This window comes from Sciurus vulgaris (genome assembly GCF_902686455.1).
Source record: "Sciurus vulgaris genome assembly, chromosome: 15".
In the NCBI taxonomy this organism is placed as follows: domain Eukaryota; kingdom Metazoa; phylum Chordata; class Mammalia; order Rodentia; family Sciuridae; genus Sciurus; species Sciurus vulgaris.
In genome coordinates this window covers 57,993,161-58,011,445 of record NC_136476.1, presented here as the reverse complement: position 1 = coordinate 58,011,445, position 18,285 = coordinate 57,993,161, and the positions used below count along the sequence as shown (strand labels likewise).

Genomic DNA, 18,285 nt, shown 5'->3' with positions numbered 1-18,285 from the left:
CTTGGGGCAAACCGCCCAGTGAGAGCCTGTCTACACAGAGCCAGCCACAAGTCCCCAAGCCAGTGGAGACCTCCAAACTGCAACCAGCCTCTGGGACCAGGGCTGGGCAGCAAGAGACCTCTCCAGGTCTCTCTCCCTGGAACCAGTAGCGGGCTAGGGGCAGCGTTCTTCGGAAGCACTACATTATCAAGTTAATCCAAGACTTCTGGCTACTGAAGGCTGGTAGGTGATACACTGGAAATCTACAGGGACACTATAAGCCAATAGAGGAAATCTACTGAGTCCCACTGACATCTGACCAATATGAGAAAACAAGGGAAGAAAATGTCCGAAACAAACTTAGATACTATATCAATAAAACCCAATGACAGCACAGCAGAAGAAATGTCTGAAAGGGAGTTCAGAATGTACATAATTAAAACAATCAGGGAAGCAGACGAGGAGATGAAAGAACAAATGCAGGCATTAAATGAACGCACCAATCAACAGTTAAAAGAGCAAATAAGGGAAGCAAAAGAACATTTCAATAAAGAGTTAGAGATACTGAAAAAAAACCAAACAGAAATCCTTGAAATGAAGGAAACAATAAACCAAGTTAAAAACTCCATAGAAAGCATAGCCAATAGGATAGAATTGTGAGCATCAGGTGAATGCATATATATATATACACATATATATATAAGAATAGTGTCTAATAAAAGGTAAGTGCTATTATAAAGCTAGTCTTTATGATTAAATGCAATAATGTGTACATATTCAAACCCGTCTGTCAGACTATTAAAAAAAATGCAATGAAGTTGAATAAAGCTGTCAGTTCTTATTTTATGAACCAGAAATCCAAAACTCAGAGCTTAAGTATTCTAAATAAGTTTGTATTGTGCTGTTTATAAGTTGAATTAAAAAGTAGCAAGTAATATTAGTAAACTAAATCCAGCACTATATGAAAAAGATAATATATGTCACCACCAACTAGACTTTCTCCAAAGCATGCAAAGCAGATTTAACATTCATAATTCAATTGTCATAATTCAGCTTATTCATGAATAAACAGGAAAAACCCCATGATAATACGGTAGATGGAGAAAAAAATTTTAACAAAATCCCATATTTATTTCTGATTTTTAAAACATGCCCAGCAAACTAGGAATATAAGGAAACTTCCTTTGGATAACCAGAAGAAACAGACTCCATACAACCTAGATCTATACAACCTACCAAGACTAAAATATGAACAAATAGAATATCTCAACAGGCTAATAAGAAGTAAGGAGATTGAATCAGTAATAAAATGTCTCCCATTTAAAAACAACAACAAAACCCAGTGGCTTCACTGCTGAATTCTACCAAACTTTTAAAGAAGATTTAATGTCAGCCTTCTGAAACTCTTTCCCAAAATTGAAGAGTGAAGCTTCCAAACTATTTTTGTGACACCAGCAGTACCGTGGCATCAAAGCTACACAAGGACACTGCAAGAAAAGAAAATTATAGACCAGTGTCCTTGGTGAACAAATACAAAATCCTTCACAGAGTCCTAGCAAACTAAATTCAGTAGGGCATTAAAAGGTTGACTTGCCATGATCTAGTAGGATTGATCCCTGGGTTGCAAGGATAGATAGTTCAACAAAATAAATTAGTAATTATGATAATACTACATTAACACGGTGAAAGATGAGAACCAGAAGATCATCTTAATAGATGCAGAAAACCATTCAACAAAATTCAATATTCTCTCGATAAAAACTCTCACCAAATTAGGTATACAAAGAATGTACCTCAGTGTAATAAATAATAAAGCTCATGTACAACCAGCCCATAGTAAAGATTATACGCAGTGGGGAAAAGTTGAAAGACAAGGATGCTTCTTCTTACCACTCAGTCCCATGTAGTACTGGAAGTCCTAACCAGCACAATAGGTAAGAGAAAGAAAAGAGCCAGGTGTGGTGGCACACACCTGTAATCCCAGCAGCTCCAGAGACTGAAGCAGAAGGATCATAAATCCAGGCCAGCCTGCTAAATTTAGCAAAACTCTGTCTCAAAAAAAAAAAAAAAATATATATATATATACACACACACACACACATATTAATAATCAAAGGGATTGAGTTGTAGCTCAGTGGTGGTAGAGCACTTCTAGTTTTGTTCCTATTCTGCAAAACAAAAACAAAACAAAAAAGTGAAAAGATTAAAAAGAAAAGGTGGTGATAGACTAGTACACTAAAACTATAAAATATTGCTGAAAGAAATCAAAGGTGACACAGTGAAATGGGAGGATATCTTTGATCGTGAATTAGAAGAATTACTAATGTTAAAATGAAAAATATACCCCAAACGATGTATAGATTCTTTGAACTTCCTACCAGTGATTTTCTCCCCGCCAGAAATACAGAAAACAAACCTAAATTTGTCTGGAATAACAAAAGACCTTGACTAGCCAAAGCAATCTTGAGTACAAAACAAAACAAAAGAAAAAAACCAAAGGTATCACATTACCTAATTTTAAAATATTTTCTAAAGCTATAATAATCAAAATAGCATGGCACTAGCATGAAAACAGACATAGAAAAATGAAACAGAATAGAGAGCTCAGAAAGAAATCCATTCATCTGTGTTCAGTTAATTTTTTTTGTAGGTGCTAACAGCAGTGGTGGCAAGGGCAGTCTGTCAGTAAATAGTGCTGGGAAAAGTGGAAGGAGACTGGATATCCACACGAAGAAGGAGTAACGTAGACCCTTATATCACACCATACACAAACATCAACTCGAAATGGATTGAAGACTTAAAACCTGAGCTGTAAAACTACTAGAGGAAATGTAGGGGGAGCTCCATTACATTGATCCAGGCAGCAATTTTGTGGATACAACCCCAAAAGCACAGGCAGCAAAAGCAGAGACAATTGGGATTTCATCAAACTAAAGAGCTTCTTGCACAGCAAAAAACACAAAATGAAGAGACAGCTTATGAAATAGGAGATAATATTTGCAAATCACATGCCTGATAATTGATTAATATCCAAAATATGAGGAACTCAATAGTTAGAAAACAAATGAACAAAGGATCTGAACATTGTCAAAAGATAACATAAAAGTAGCCAAAAGATATGAAAAAAGATGTTCAATACAAAGCATTAAGAAAATGGAAATTAAAACTACAATGAGACATTGACCTCACACCTGTTAGAAAAGGTTTCATCACAAAGACAACGAGTGCTAGTATGGAGAAAAGGGAAACTTGTACACTAATGGTGGTAATATAAATTAGTATAGCCATTATGGGAAATAGCATGAAATATCCTCAAAAAAAAAAAAATACTTCCTCTATCTTACAAAGGGCAGCTATAAACAACCTGTACCTAATATTTAATAGTGAAAGACTGAATGCTTAAAGTTGAAAACTGCCATTTCTATTCAGTATTATGCCAGAAGTCCTAGCAAGTACACTTAAAAATAAAAGAAAAATCAATAAAAGGCATTCAAACGAGAAAAAAATAAAACTCACTTTCTTTGTGGATAACATGATGGTCTATGTGGAAATTACCACTGAGTCTATTAAAAAACTAGAACTCAGAAGTGATTTTATTTTAGTAGGATACAAAGTTAAGTTTAAAAAAATATATTTTTCGTTTCCATCCTTATATCAGATAAAGTGGACTTCAAGCCAAAGTTAGTCAGAAGGGATAAAGAAGGACATTTCATACTGCTTAAGGGAACCATAAATCAGGAAGATGTAACGATAGTAAATATTTATGCCCCAAACAATGCTGCATCCCTGTACATCAAACAAATCTTCTCAATTTCAAGAATCACATAGACCACAACACAATAATTCTGGGCTACTTTAATGCACTGCTGTGACCACTAGATAGATCTTCCAAACAAAATCCAACCAAAGAAACCATAGAACTCAGTAACACAATCAATAACCTAGACTTAATAGACATATATAGAATATTCCATCCATCAAGGAGTGGATATGCTTTCTTCTCAGCAGCACATGAAACCTTCTCAAAAATAGACCATGTGTTATGCCACAAAGCAGCCCTTTAGGAAATGCAAAAAAATAGAGATACTGCCTTGTGTTCTAGCAGATCATAATGGACTGAGAGTAGAAATCAATGACAAAATAAAAAAAGGAAATTACTCCAACACTTGGAGACTAAATAATATGCTATTGAATGAAACATGGATAACAAAAAACATCAGGGAGGAGATTAAAAAATTCTTAGAGGTCAATGAGAATGATGATACAACATATCAAAATCTCTGGGACACTATGAAAGTGGTACTAAGAGGAAAATTCATTGCATGGAGCGCATTCCAGAAAAGAATGAAAAGTCAACAATTAAATGACCTAACATTACAGCTCAAAGCCCTAGAAAAAGAAGAACAGAAGAACAGCAAAAGTAGTAGAAGACAGGAAATCATTAAAATCAGAGCTGAAATCAATGAAATTGAAACAAAAGAAACTATTCAAAAAATTGACATAACAAAAAGTTGGTTCTTTGAGAAAGTAAACAAAATAGACAAACCCTTAGCCACACTAACAAAGAGAAGGAGAGAGAAGACTCAAATTACTAAAATACATGATGCAAAAGGAAATATCACGACAGACACCACTGAGATACAGAACATAATGAGAAGCTACTTTGAAAATCTGTAGTGCAACAAAATAGAAACTACCAAAGACATTGACAAATTTCTAGAGATATATGCTCCTCCCAAACTGAACCAGGAGGACATACATGATTTAAACAGATCAATATCAAGCAATGAAATAGAAGAAGCCATTAAAAATCTACCATCCAAGAAAAGCCCAGGACCAGATGGATTCTCAGCTGAGTTCTACAAGACCTTCAAAGAAGAACTCATTCCAATACTTCTCAAAGTATTCCAGGAAATAGAAAAGGAGGGTACCCTACCGAACTCATTCTATGAAGCTAATATCACCCTCATACCCAAACCAGGAAAAGACACATCAAGGAAAGAAAATTTTAGACCAATATCCTTGATGAATATACATGCAAAGATCCTTAACAAAATATTGGCAAACCATATCCAAAAACATATTAAGAAAATTGTGCACCACAATCAACTGGGTTCATTCCTAGAATGCAAGGATGGTTCAACATTCGTAAATCAATAAATGTAATCCATCATGTCAATAGACTTAAGGATAAGAATCATATGGTTATTTCAATTGACGCAGAAAAAGCATTTGACAAAATACAACACCCCTTCATGCTCAAAACACTAGAAAAAATAGGGATAGTAGGAACATACCTGAACATTGTAAAGGCTATTTATGCTAAGCCCATGGCCAACATCATTCTTAATGGAGAAAAACTGAAACCATTCCCTTTAAAAATGGGAACAAGACAGGGATGTCCTCTTTCACCACTTCTATTCAACATTGTCCTTGAAACTCTAGCCAGAGCAATTAGTCAGACTAAAGAAATTAAAGGGATAAGAATAGGAAAAGAGGAACTTAAGCTGTCACTCTTTGCGGATGACATGATTCTATATTTAGAAGATCTAAAAACCTCCTCCAGAAAACTTCTAGACCTTATCAATGAATTCAGCCAAATAGCAGGCTATAAAATCAACACACATAAATCCACAGCATTTTTATACGCAAGCGACGAAACAGCTGAAAGGGAAATGAGGAACACAACTCCATTTGCAATAGCCTCAAAAAAAAAATAAAATACTTGGGCATCAATCTAACCAAAGAGATAAAAGAGCTCTACATTGAAAACTACAAAACACTGAAGAAAGAAATTAAGGAAGACCTTAGAAGGTAGAAAGATCTCCCATGTTCTTGGATAGGCAGAATTAATATTGTCAAAATGGCCATACTACCAAAAGTACTATACAGATTCAATGCAAGTCCAATTAAAATCCCAATTTCCTCACAGAAATAGAGCAAGCAATCATGAAATTCATCTGGAAGAATAAGAAACCCAGAATAGCTAAAGCAATCCTTAGCAGGAAGAATGAAACAGGGGGTATCACAATACCAGAACTTCAACTCTACTACAAAGCAATAGTAACAAAAACAGCATGGTATTGGCACCAAAATAGACAGGTAGATCAATGGTACAGAATAGAGGACATGGACACAAACCCAAATAAATACAATTTTCTAATATTAGACAAAGGTGCCAAAGATATGCAATGGAGAAAAGATAGCCTCTTCAACAAATGGTGCTGGGAAAACTGGAAATCCATATGCAACAGAATGAAACTAAACCCCTGTCTCTCACCCTGCACAAAACTCAACTCAATGGATCAAGGACCTTGAAATCAGACCAGAGACCCTGCATCTTATAGAAGAAAAAGTAGGTCCAAATCTTCACCTTGTTGGCTTAGGATCAGACTTCCTTAACAGGACTCCCATAGCACAAGAAATAAAAGCAAGAATCAATAACTGGGATAGATTCAAACTAAATATCTTTCTCTCAGCAAAGGAAACTATCAGCAATGCGAAGAGAGAGCCTACAGAGTGGGAGAATATCTTTGCCACTCATACTTCAGATAGAGCACTAATTTCCAGAATCTATAAAGAACTCAAAAAACTCTACACCAAGAATACAAATATCCCAATCAACAAATGGGCTAAGGAAATGAACAGACGCTTCACAGAAGATGTACAAGCAATCAACAGATATATGAAAAAATCTTCACCATCTTTAGCAATAAGAGAAATGCAAATCAAAACTACACTAAGATTCCATCTCACCCCAATTAGAATGGCGATTATCAAGAATACAAGCAACAATAGGTGTTGAAGAGGATGTGGGGGAAAAGCTACACTCATACATTGCTGGTGGGACTGCAAATTAGTGCAGCCACTCTGGAAAGCAGTGTGAAGATTCCTTAGAAAACTTGGAATGGAGCTACCATTTGACCCAGCTATCCCATTCCTCGGCCTATACCCAAAGGACTTTAAATCAGCATACTACAGAGATGCAGCCACATCAATGTTCATAGCTGCTCAATTCACAATAGCCAGACTATGGAACCAACCTAGATGCCCTTCAATTGATGAATGGATAAAGAAACTGTGGTATATATATACAATGGAATATTACTCAGCTATAAAGAATAATAAAATTATGGCATTTGCAGGCAAATGGATGAAATTGGAGAATATCATGTTAATATCATGTCAATCTCAAAAATCCAAAAGAGGAATGATCTCACTGATAAGCGGATGATGACACTTAATGGGGGGTGGGAGTGGGATAAGAATGGAGGAAGGAGGGACTGCATAGAGGGGAAAGAGAGGTGGGAGGGGTGGAGGGGGAGGAAAAAAATAACGGAATGAATCAAACATCATTACTCTATGTAAATGTATGAATATGCAAATGGTATGCTGTTACTCCATGTACAAACAGAAATAACATGTTTACAATAACATTTGTTTACAATAAAAGTAAATTTTAAAAAATATATGTTTTTTCTTAATTAACTGTACAATTGGAAAGCAAAAGTTTTAAAAGTTCCATTTATTATAAATAAATATTTATTATAATAAAGTTCCATTTATTAGTTCCAAAAGAGGGAAAAAAAACCTACCTACTATAAATCTGATAAAATATGTGTAGGATCTGTATGCTAGATAGAAACTATAAAATACTTAGGAAAGGAATCCAAGACCAAAACAAATGAGGTGATACATTGTGTTCATGGATCACAGTACAGTTATCTGTTGTCCCCAGGTTGACCTATATAGACCTAATATAAACCCAGTCAAAATTTCAGCTAGATTCATTGTAGATTTAGACAGGATGATTCTAAAATTTATGTGGAAAGACAACACTACAAAAGCCAAAACAGTTTTGGAAAAGAAACAAAGTTCGTGCACTTTGATTTTAAGACACTAAAGTAATTAAGTATGTAAAATTTTTTCTTTTCTTTTTTTCTTTTTTATTTGTTTATTTTGAATCACTATACACAAATGGAGTACAACTGTTGTTTCTCTGGTAGTACACGAAGTAGAGTGGTACCATTTGTGTAATCATACTTGTACACAGGGTAATGATGTTTGTGTCATTATTTTTCCTTCCCCCCACTCCCTCCCCACCCCTCTTTTTCCTCTATACAATCCATTCTTCGTCCATTCTTGCCTCCCCCTGTTACCACCCCCTGTTATGTATCATCATCTGCTTATCAGAGAGAGATTGGCTTATCTCACTTAGCATGATATTCTCCAACTGCATCCATTTACCTGCAAATGCCATAATTTTATTCTTCTTTATGGCTAATATCCATTGCATATATATATACCACAGTTTCTTTATCCATTCATCAATTGAAGGGCATCTAGGTTGGTTCCACAAATCTAGCTATTGTGAATTGAGCAGCTATGAACATTGAAACTGCATCACTGTAGTATGTTGATTTTAGGTCCGTTGGGTATAGGCCAACGAGTGGGATAGCTGGGTCAAATAGTGGTTCCATTCCAAGTTTTCTAAGGAATCTCCACACCACTTTCCATAGTGGCTGCACTAATTTGCAACCCAACCAGCAATGTATGATTGTACCTTTTCCCCCACATCCTTGCCAACACCTATTGCTTGTATTCTTGATATAGCCATTTTAACTGGGGTGAGATGGAATCTTAGGGTAGTTTTGATTTGCATTTCTCTTATTACTAGAGATGTTGTACATTTTTTCATTTATCTGTTGTTTGCTTGTAGGTCTTCTTCTGTGAAATGTCTGCTCATTTTCTTAGCTCATTTATTGATTGGGTTATTTCTATTCTTGGTGTAGAGTTTTTTGAGTTCTTTATAGATTCTGAAGATTAGTGGTATATCTGAGGTATGTGTGGCAAAGATTTTCTCCACTCTGTAGGGTGTCCCTTCACATTGTTGATAGTTTCCTATGCTGAGAAAAAACTTTTTAGTTTGAATCTACCCAATTATTGATTCCTGCTTTTATTTCTTGTGCTTCGGGAGTCATGTTAAGGAAGTCTGGTCCTAAGCCAACATGATGAAGATTTGGACTTACCTCTTCTTCTCTAAGGTGCAGGGTCTCTGGTGTGATTCCGAGGTCCTTGATCCATTTTGAGTTGAGTTTCATTTTGCTGCATATAGATTTCCAGTTTTCCCAGCACCATTTGTTGAAGAGGCTATCTTTTCTCCATTGTATGTTTTTGGCACCTTTGTTTAGTATGAGAAAACTGTATTTATGTGGGTTTGTCTCTGTGTCTGCTATTCTGTACCATTGATTTACTTGTCTGTTTTGATGCCAATCCCATGCTGTTTCTGTTACTATTGCTCTATAGTATAGTTGAAGGTCTGGTATTGTGATACACCCCCTGCTTCACTCTTCCTGCTAAGGATTGCTTTAGCTATTCTGGGTCTCTTATTCTTCCAAATGAATTCCATGATTGCTTGCTCTTTTTCTATGTGGTATGTATTGGGGTTTTAATTGGAATTACCTTGAATTTGTATAGCACTTTTGGTAGTATGGCCATTTTGACAATATTAATTCTGCCTATCCAAGAACATGGGAGATCTTTCCATCTTCTAAGGTTTTCTTTAATTTCTTTCTTTAGTGTTCTGTTGTTCTCATTGTAGAGGTCTTTCACCTCTTTTGTTAGATTGATTCCCAAGTATTTTTTTTTTTTTTGAGGCTATTGTGAATGGGGTAGTTTTCCTTATTTCTCTTTCACAGGATTCATCACTTATGAATAAAAATGCATTAGATTTATGAGCATTGATTTTATAACCTGCCACTTTACTGATTCATTTATGAGTTCTAGAAATTTTCTGGTGGAATTTTTCAGTTCCTGTAAATATGGAATCATATCATTGGCAAATAGGGATAGTTTGAGTTCTTCACCCAAACTGAATCAGGAGGACATACACAATTTAAATAGATCAGTTTCAAGCAATGAAATAGAAGAAGTCATCAAAAGCCTACCAACAAAGAAAAGTCTGGGACCAGTTGGATTCTCAGCTGAGCTCTACAAGACCTTCAAAGAGGAGTTCATTCCAATATTCCTCAAAGTATTCCATGAAATAGAAGAGGAGGGAGCCCTTCCAAACTCATTCTATGAAGCTAATATTACCCTGATACCAAAACCAGACAGACACACTGAGGAAAGAAAACTTCAGACCAATATCCCTAATGAACATAGATGCAAAAATTCTTAACAAAATTTTAGCAAATGACATAGAAAAACATATTACAAAGATAGTGTACCATGATCAAGTGGGTTTCATTTCAGGGATGCAAGGTTGGTTCAACATCCAGATATCAACATCCACATCAACAGGCTTAAAGTTAAGAATCACATGATTATTTCAATAAATGCAGAAAAAGTATTTGATAAAATACAGCACTCCTTTATGCTGAAAACACTAGAAAAAATAGGGATAGTAGGAACATACCTCAACATTGTAAAGGCTATCTATTATAAGCCCATGGAGAACATCATTCTAAATGGAGAGAAACTGAAAGCATTCTCCCTAAACACTGGAACAAGGCAGGGGTGTCCTCTTTCACCACTTCTATTCAACATTGTCCTTGAAACTCTAGCCAGACCAATTAGCCAGACAAAAGAAATTAAAGTGTGAATATTGATGAAAGAATAGGTACATTGTATGGGACATAGTAGTCTAGAAATATAGACGCAGTATGTTTTTTATTTTTTTAGTGATTCAGAGGCAATTCAGAGGAGATAATCTTTTTAACAAAGGATGCTGCACCAATTGAACTTCCTCATACCAAAGAATTTCCTCTCAGGAATAATCAACTTAAAATTGATCATAGACTGTAACCCCAGGGGCTCAGGAGGCTGAGGCATGAGGATTGTGAATTCAAAGCCAGCCTCAGCAGTGGCAAGGCACTAAGCAAATCAGTGAGACCCTGTCTCTAAATAAAATACACATAGGGCTGGGGATGTGGCTAAGTGGTTGAGTGCCCCTGAGTTCAAACCCGGTATCCACCCCCTAAAAAATGTTGATCATAGACGTAAGTGTAGAAGATTGAGCTAGAAAACTCTTAGGACTAAATATAGGAGAACTGTCATGGCTTGACATTAAACAGAGTTCCTAGAATATCAAAAGCACTATTCATAAAAGAAAATTAATAAATTGGTCTTCATTATCATTGAAAATCATTAGAATGTAAAAAAGATATACAGATAGCAAATAAACACATAAGAAGCCCAACATCATTGGTCCTTACAGAATTGCAAGTTAGAACTGCAGTGAGATGCTATTGTATTTCTTTAGAATGCCTTAATTAAAATAATAACAATACCAAATGTTTACTAGGATGTGGATCCACTGGAATTCTCAGTCCTTGCTGGTGAGATTGCATATGATCCAGCCACTCTAGAAAAAGTTTGGCAGTTTCTTTAACAAGTTAAACATATACTTACCATTTGACCTAGTATTTATTTTAAAGGAATAAAATTCACAAAAAAATGTGTGCACAAGTGTTTGTAGTGGCATTATTCATGATCACCAAAATCTGGAAACAACCAAAATGCCCTTAAGTGGGTAAATGGACAAACTAATTATTGTATATACATCCATGAAATACTGTTCAGCAGTAGAATGAATGAATGTCCTTTAAAGAGGTGTGCTAAGGGTAAGAGCCCTTCTCATGATCACATATGTATGATTGCATGTATATAACACTGAAGGAACAGAGAGGACAGATTAGTAGTTGCCAAGAGTTAGTGGAAAAGGAAAGGTCTGAGTTTACAAAAGGTGTTGAATTGTCCTTACCTGGTTTTGTGGAAGTGGTAACAAAATTCTTGGTATATGTTAAAGCTTATAGAACTTTGAAAAAAAGTGAATTATTGTTCTCTGGTCACATGGCCAACTGTCAAGATGGCACCACAGAAAGACAGAAAGCCTAAGAGAACAACCTGGAAGTTTAATTTGGACCTTACTCGTCTCATAGAAGAAGGGAATTTTGATTCTGAAAATTTTGGTACCCTCCCTAGTGAATATCTAGGGTTTTCTTCCCTAGTGTTGCATTTTCTCTATTTTAAAATATTAACAGTTTCTGAGGGAGAAGGTTAAAGTCAGTGGGAAAACAGAATGTTGTTCACATTGAACGCTTCAAGAATAAGATCACAGTTGTTTCTGAGAAACAGTCCTCTAAGAGGTATTTGAAATATCTTACCAAGAAATACCTTAAGAAGAATAATCTTCGTGATTGGCTTTGTGTGGTTTTGTCTGACAAAGAGACAAATTTTGTTATTTCCAGATTAGTCAGGATGAAGGTGGATCTAAGTCTGAGGACTAACTAGTCTCCCTTTTTAGGGCTTTGCTTTTTTTTTTTTTTTTTTTTTTTTTAGTTGTTGATGGACCTTTATTTTATTTACTTATATGTGGTTGCTGAGAACTGAACTCAGTGCCTAACACATGCTAGGCAAGTGTTCCACCACTGGAGCCACAACCCCAGCCCTACGGCTTTGCTCTGTAATAAAACAAATGATATGTACATAGAAAAGAAACATCTAAAGATGGACTATCAGTGAATAAGAAAATTGTTCTCAAAAAAAGTAAATTATCTACTATATGTAAATTTTTTTAAATAATAAAAATAACTCCTGTATGCATTTGTCAAAGCTTGTTCATACATTTAACATTTGTGTGTTTCACTGTGTTTTGCCTCATCTAAAAATAAAGAATTGTAAACAAAGGAAAAGTGGAGGATGGAAGAGAACACTTAGATGTCCTGGTTAGGAAAATTATTTGCAAAAATATAATTTTGCTGATTATGGTAAGGATCTTTCAGCAGATTACCACTTTGTCTCTTTTCTTGACCATTTATTGTTCACTGATTGTTACTCCTTAATAATGATGGATAGTTTGTGGCCAGGTGCTGTTTAAGAGCCCTTGTGTAATCTCTTTTTCTGCCCATCACTTCAGATTCGTCCTATCTCCCTGTCTTTGCCTTTTGCTCACAATTCTTTAGTCTGTTGACAAGAGGGGAAAAATCAAGTTAGGGAAAATCTGTCTTGAATGTTCTCTATGAATTTGTCACATTTAAGATTGAATCATTCATAAATTATTTCTTGACTAGCAAATCCAATTCACACTGTATTAGTTGTGATAGTCTTTGGACCTTATGAAACCAAACTAGCAGGACCTCTGTCTTAAACATTATAGACCATTTGCGTTTCTAGAGATATTATTTCAGCATTTTGCTATGGGTGACAGTATATGATGTCAGATTAAATTTAAATTGATCTTCTCTCATTGTTTATCTCTGGTGCATGTGCAATTACTTCAACACCAGAGAACCTTTCAAAGGCAGTCTGTCAATACAGCTACCTGACAGTCATTTGTATTTGTAAACTGTGCATTTGGCACCTGCTGGTCTCTGTTGCATTGGAGCTAGTGGGGAGCCAAAATGACTGTACAATGAAGTTATTGGTTGGTAAATCTCAGTGGGAGATATTGAAGGGGAAAAAGAGCACTTCCAGGACCTCAAGAGAGGATAAAAAGAAAAAGAAACTGGCAGTATTAACACAAGCCAACTATTCTTTGCTACAAGAAATGATTTAAAGAGTCAGTTCTACCCAAGGAATGATAGTGTGTGTGGAACTACATTGCAATTCTGACAACAGATGTGAAAAAGAGTGTTTCTGTTTAAATATATAGTGAATTTTTAAAAGTACCAACATCTCAGTAAGAAGGTAAGATAATTCATATAAGCAGAAATATAAATTGAAACAAATAATGAAAAGAAAATACTTAATTTCTGAAAAAATGTAAATTAAAATGCAGGTACCTTTTTCTTAACCAAATTAGCAAAACAAATTTCAGTTAAAAAAAACATGTTAGCAAGACTTCAGAGAACAATAGCAGAAATTGACTTATGTTTTTTGGGTATGATTTGCCCACATTTTGTCAAAAGTTCTTATTCTTTTAACACTGCAATCCTAGTTTATCAGCTATAACTCAAATAAATACAAAGAAAAAAGCCTCATGTAAATCTGCTTAATTTATTTATTTATTTATTTATTTTTTTGCCGTGCTGGGGATCGAACCCAGGGCCTTGTGCATGCAAGGCAAGCACTCTACCGACTGAGCTATCTCCCCAGCCTGCTTAATTCATTATGGTCTATTCTGCCACAGTGCATGTCTCTGTGTTGTAAATTTGCTTCTACATAATTGGTAGGTAATTAAGGGAATAATGTCCATGTCCAGAGTGGAGTTGTATTGGTTCATCTATCATTTTCCTCAGAATGTTTTGAAACCATGAAATTAAGCTTTTTTCACAGTTAAAGACAATGACTCAGGGGTTGATGAAGATCTCCAAAATAAAACAAAGTAACTGAAAATCAAGTAGTAGTGCCTTTCTAGTAGACATAAAAGTTCACTTAATGGCTTTGAGAAGTGCTTTGCATATATATATATATATACACATACTTTTTTTTTTGTCATGGACATTCATTTATTTATTTATTTTATGTGGTGCTGAGAATTGAACCCAGGGCCTCCACATGCCAGGCAAGTGCTCCACCACTGAGCCACAACTCCAGCCTCAGTGCTTTGCTTCTAAACTGTTCAGTGAGGCTACATGTGTGGTTGAAGCAGTTGTGAAGATGTTTCTACGTATGTTTAGGAAAAAATGTGGCGACTACACCTGGTTCAGATTAATTTCATGAAACTGGTTCTTACTAGCAGTGAATGCCTTCAAGGACCTGCATTTCACAGGCTCCAGGATAAGGTTACGAGGGGCACTGGGTTCAAGTGATGGTGCAGGTTGAGTGGTACTAGTATTTTTGTTGTAGGCTCTTTATGCAAAACTGCTTAGTTTAAGATAACTCCTAACATTATTTTTTCCTTGAACCCTTCCTGTTATTTTTAATGTGATTTTGCAGGGCCTAGGTTTTTAAGTTTTTTATATATATATATATATATATATATAAAATTAAGAAAACTATATAAATGCCCAGTCATAAACAGTGTGGTTAAGTAAATTTGGATACAGCATTTTGACAGCCTACAATGTGTCTGTTAAAATGATAGGCATAGAGCTGGGCACGGTGGTGCACTCTTTTAATTCCAGTGGCTTGGAAGAGTAAGCCAGGGGGATTGCAAATTCAAAACCAGCCTCAACAACTTAGCAAGACCCTGTCTCAAAATAAAAAGACTGGTAATGTTGTTCAGTGGTTAAGTACCCCTGAGTTCAATCCCTGGTACCAAAAAAAAAAAAAAAGCACAGAAAAATATGTATGAAACAAGTACACTCAGTATCTAGATGCTGTGTTTACAACCATATTGACATATACCTGTCCTGTAATAGTTATGGTTGCATTGATGTGATTGTAGATAAAAAAAAAAATTTAAGTTTTTTTTTTTTAAATATTGTGAGGTTGGTAAAATAGAGGTATATGTGTTTCAGCAGTTTAAACTATTTTTATTTTGTTTTGGTTTTAGAATTCCTGGAAAACTGAAGCAATTTGTTTTTGATTTACATTCTGGAAAACTGCACAGAGAATTCCATCATGGACCTGACCCAACTGATACAGCCCCAGGAGAGGTAGGACTCCTGCTTGTTTTCCAGTGAGAACTCTTTTTTAGAGAGGATGTGAAGTTCCTGAGTTGACTTGAGTATTAACTTCTGAGTATCTGTGTAAAGAAATTCTGAATACACTATAGAAAACACACAAATTATGCTGCTTTCAAATTACTTTTAAAAACCTTAGGGCTTTAGAAATGTGAAATATTTACACTATAGTTTCTAGATCATCTAAACTAAGGTGGTTTGATTATGACCTCTGCAGAAAATGACTATAAAAGAGTTAGATACAGTTGGCTTCAGATAAAAGTAGGAGTTGGGAGCAGATAAGTCACTGAAGTCAGTGAATTCTAGTGATTGTTCAAGCCTTCCTGTGTCTAGGAAGATTGAACATACTATAAAGAAAGCAATGATTTTTGCTGTTCTTATAACGACTTTTAAGAGTTTTTCAAGAATAAAGTATTGGTAATACTCAGAACTTATTTAGAATTTTAGAATGCTTCACAACTACTTATCAAAATGTTTGCTTTTATTTGTATACATACATTCTTAGTTAAAATATGCTTAGTCAGGCATGGTGGCACACACTTGTAATCCTAGTGACTTCAGAGGCTGAAGCAGGAGGATCACAAGTTCAGAGCCAGCCTTGGCAACTTATTGAGGGCCTAAGCAACTTAGCAAGATCCTGGCTCAAAATAAAAAGGACTGGGGATGTGGCTCAGTGGTTAAAAATCCTTGGGTTTTCAATCCACAGTATCAAAAAAAAAAAAAAAAAAAAAAAAAAAAAAAAAAAATATATATATATATAAAATGGTTAACATGAGAATTTTACTCTTTCTACTTTGTAACTTCTTTTACAAGTTATCTCTATGTCCCTGCTTTACTAACCAGTGCTAAATTTGCATTTTGATATATTATGATTTATAGCATGTCTAATACCATGAAACTCAGAAGGGAAATGACATGTACCACAAACCCTCCTCTATTTTGCCCAAAGAACCTCCATTGATGAAAGAAAAATAAAATCTGAATTTACCTTATTTAAAAGTAGATTAGGGGCTGGGTTGTAGCTCAGTGGTAGAGTGGTCGCCTACCTCAGGTGAGGCACTGGGTTTAATCCTCAGCACCACATAAAAATAAATAAATAAAATAAAAGTATTGTGTCCATCAACAACTGAAAAAATATAATTAAAAACAATTTTTTAAAGTCATAAGGTTCAGAGTCATGAGTTCTCTTTGAGAATCTGATGACATGCTTTTTCCTTGAAAAATGGGGGATTAGACTTTTCTTAGATAGCAAGAAGGAGGCAAACTGGTTATTGGCAGTAACTCAAGGGTGATTATTTTTCTCAGAAAAGGCCTGCTTAGCATTCTATCAGATTAGGAAAGATGTGGTTTACCATTATTGTAGTGTCCTAATGTGTTTCTGCTTCTCCGTTAGACAATGAACTCCTTGTATTTTGTGTATTCATCTTTGTGTACTAATACCCAGTGGGCACTGAATACTGTAAATATTTGCTTTATAGTAATATAATTTCAGCTTAATTAATCCAAACATGTATCTCAGCAAAATTGAAAAATGTACCAGAGAAGTAGACTATCACAAAGTCATAGTAAGTTTGTAGATACCTTACTTTCTGTTTTAATGAGAACATGCTAATATATATAATATGCAATACATGCACTGTGTGCCCATTGTTCATTATAGGGGATATTAAAGTGGCAACATTCAGGCCTGCTCGTGAGGAGATAAGGGAAAGACTACACTGCCTTTTCTTTAGAATGTTTGGAAGTCACTCTTACAGTTTTGCCATATATTTTGGTCTTCTGGTATACAAGTAAAATACTGCATAAATTAAATTCTTTCAGTGTGTTATATTTTTCCCTCCTTATTTAAACTGAGCTGGAATAATTTCTGGCATCTGAGTAACTGATAAATAAGAGCTGTATCTACAGAGTAAGGTGCTTTCCATTGTCTTAGCAATCCTTTGTAAGAGGGGAGGGTTGGGCCAAACTCAGGTTGTGCAGCCTGTCGAGAATCAGAGGAAGGACATTTTAAATGAGGAAATCAAGGCTTCAAACTTAACTCTTGCCTTTGGTACTCTTGCTATGTTTTATCGATTAATAAGGAAAGAATTATAAGGCAACACTATTCATCTAATACTCTTAATAAAATATTTTAACTCCATAAAGTATAATGGTACAAAAATGTCTCATTTTTTTCTTTTGTAGCAAGTCCAGGATGTAGCAAGCAGTCCACCTGAGAGCTCCTTCCAGAAGCTAGCACCCAGCGAATATAGGTATACTTTATTGAGGGATCGAGATGAGCTTTAAAAACTTGAAAAACAATTTGCAAGCCTTTCAACAGCAACATCAACTTACGTGGTGGAAATAGTAAACCTATATTTTCATAATTCTATGTGTATTTTTATTTTGAATAAACTGAAAGAAGTTTTGGGTTTTTAATTTTTTTTTCCTCCCCCTGACTCAAAATACATTGTCATTTAAAATAGCCTCTTTTAAAAAATCTGCTAGGGTTAAAAAAAAATAAATAAAAATCAGAGGCCTCTCTTTGCTTTAATTCTGTCCTGTACAGTTTTTATAAATCAAGTGAACAGTTACATTGCCAGATACATACCATTAACTTGCACTATAGGTTAGGGAGGATTTAGGGATGTTTCCTATGTAGTATGTGCTTTTCTTTTTTTTCCTTTCATATGATCAGTTTTCTTGGTACTTTCATTATCATATTTCTGAAAGCTAAGGGGGTATATATTCTGGATAC

General features: G+C 35.2%; 1 protein-coding gene and 1 pseudogene across 3 annotated transcripts in view; both read left to right on the top strand.

Annotated features, from left to right (window-relative positions):
- Positions 1-17,961, top strand: part of ERP44 (endoplasmic reticulum protein 44) — a 93,616-nt gene extending 75,655 nt beyond the window's left edge. For both annotated transcript variants that reach the window (XM_079112260.1, XM_079112259.1), the window contains 2 exons: positions 15,419-15,521; positions 17,733-17,961. In XM_079112260.1, coding sequence (XP_078968386.1) covers positions 15,419-15,521; positions 17,733-17,834 — 205 coding nt within the window. In that variant the 3' untranslated portion in view covers positions 17,835-17,961. The remainder of the gene's footprint in view (positions 1-15,418; positions 15,522-17,732) is intronic.
- On the top strand, positions 8,184-12,269 carry LOC306645441 (ribosomal protein eL22-like; annotated as a pseudogene). Its single transcript has 2 exons — positions 8,184-11,989; positions 12,024-12,269. The product of its transcript is annotated as a ribosomal protein eL22-like (transcript).
- Positions 17,962-18,285: the final 324 nt, after the last annotated feature.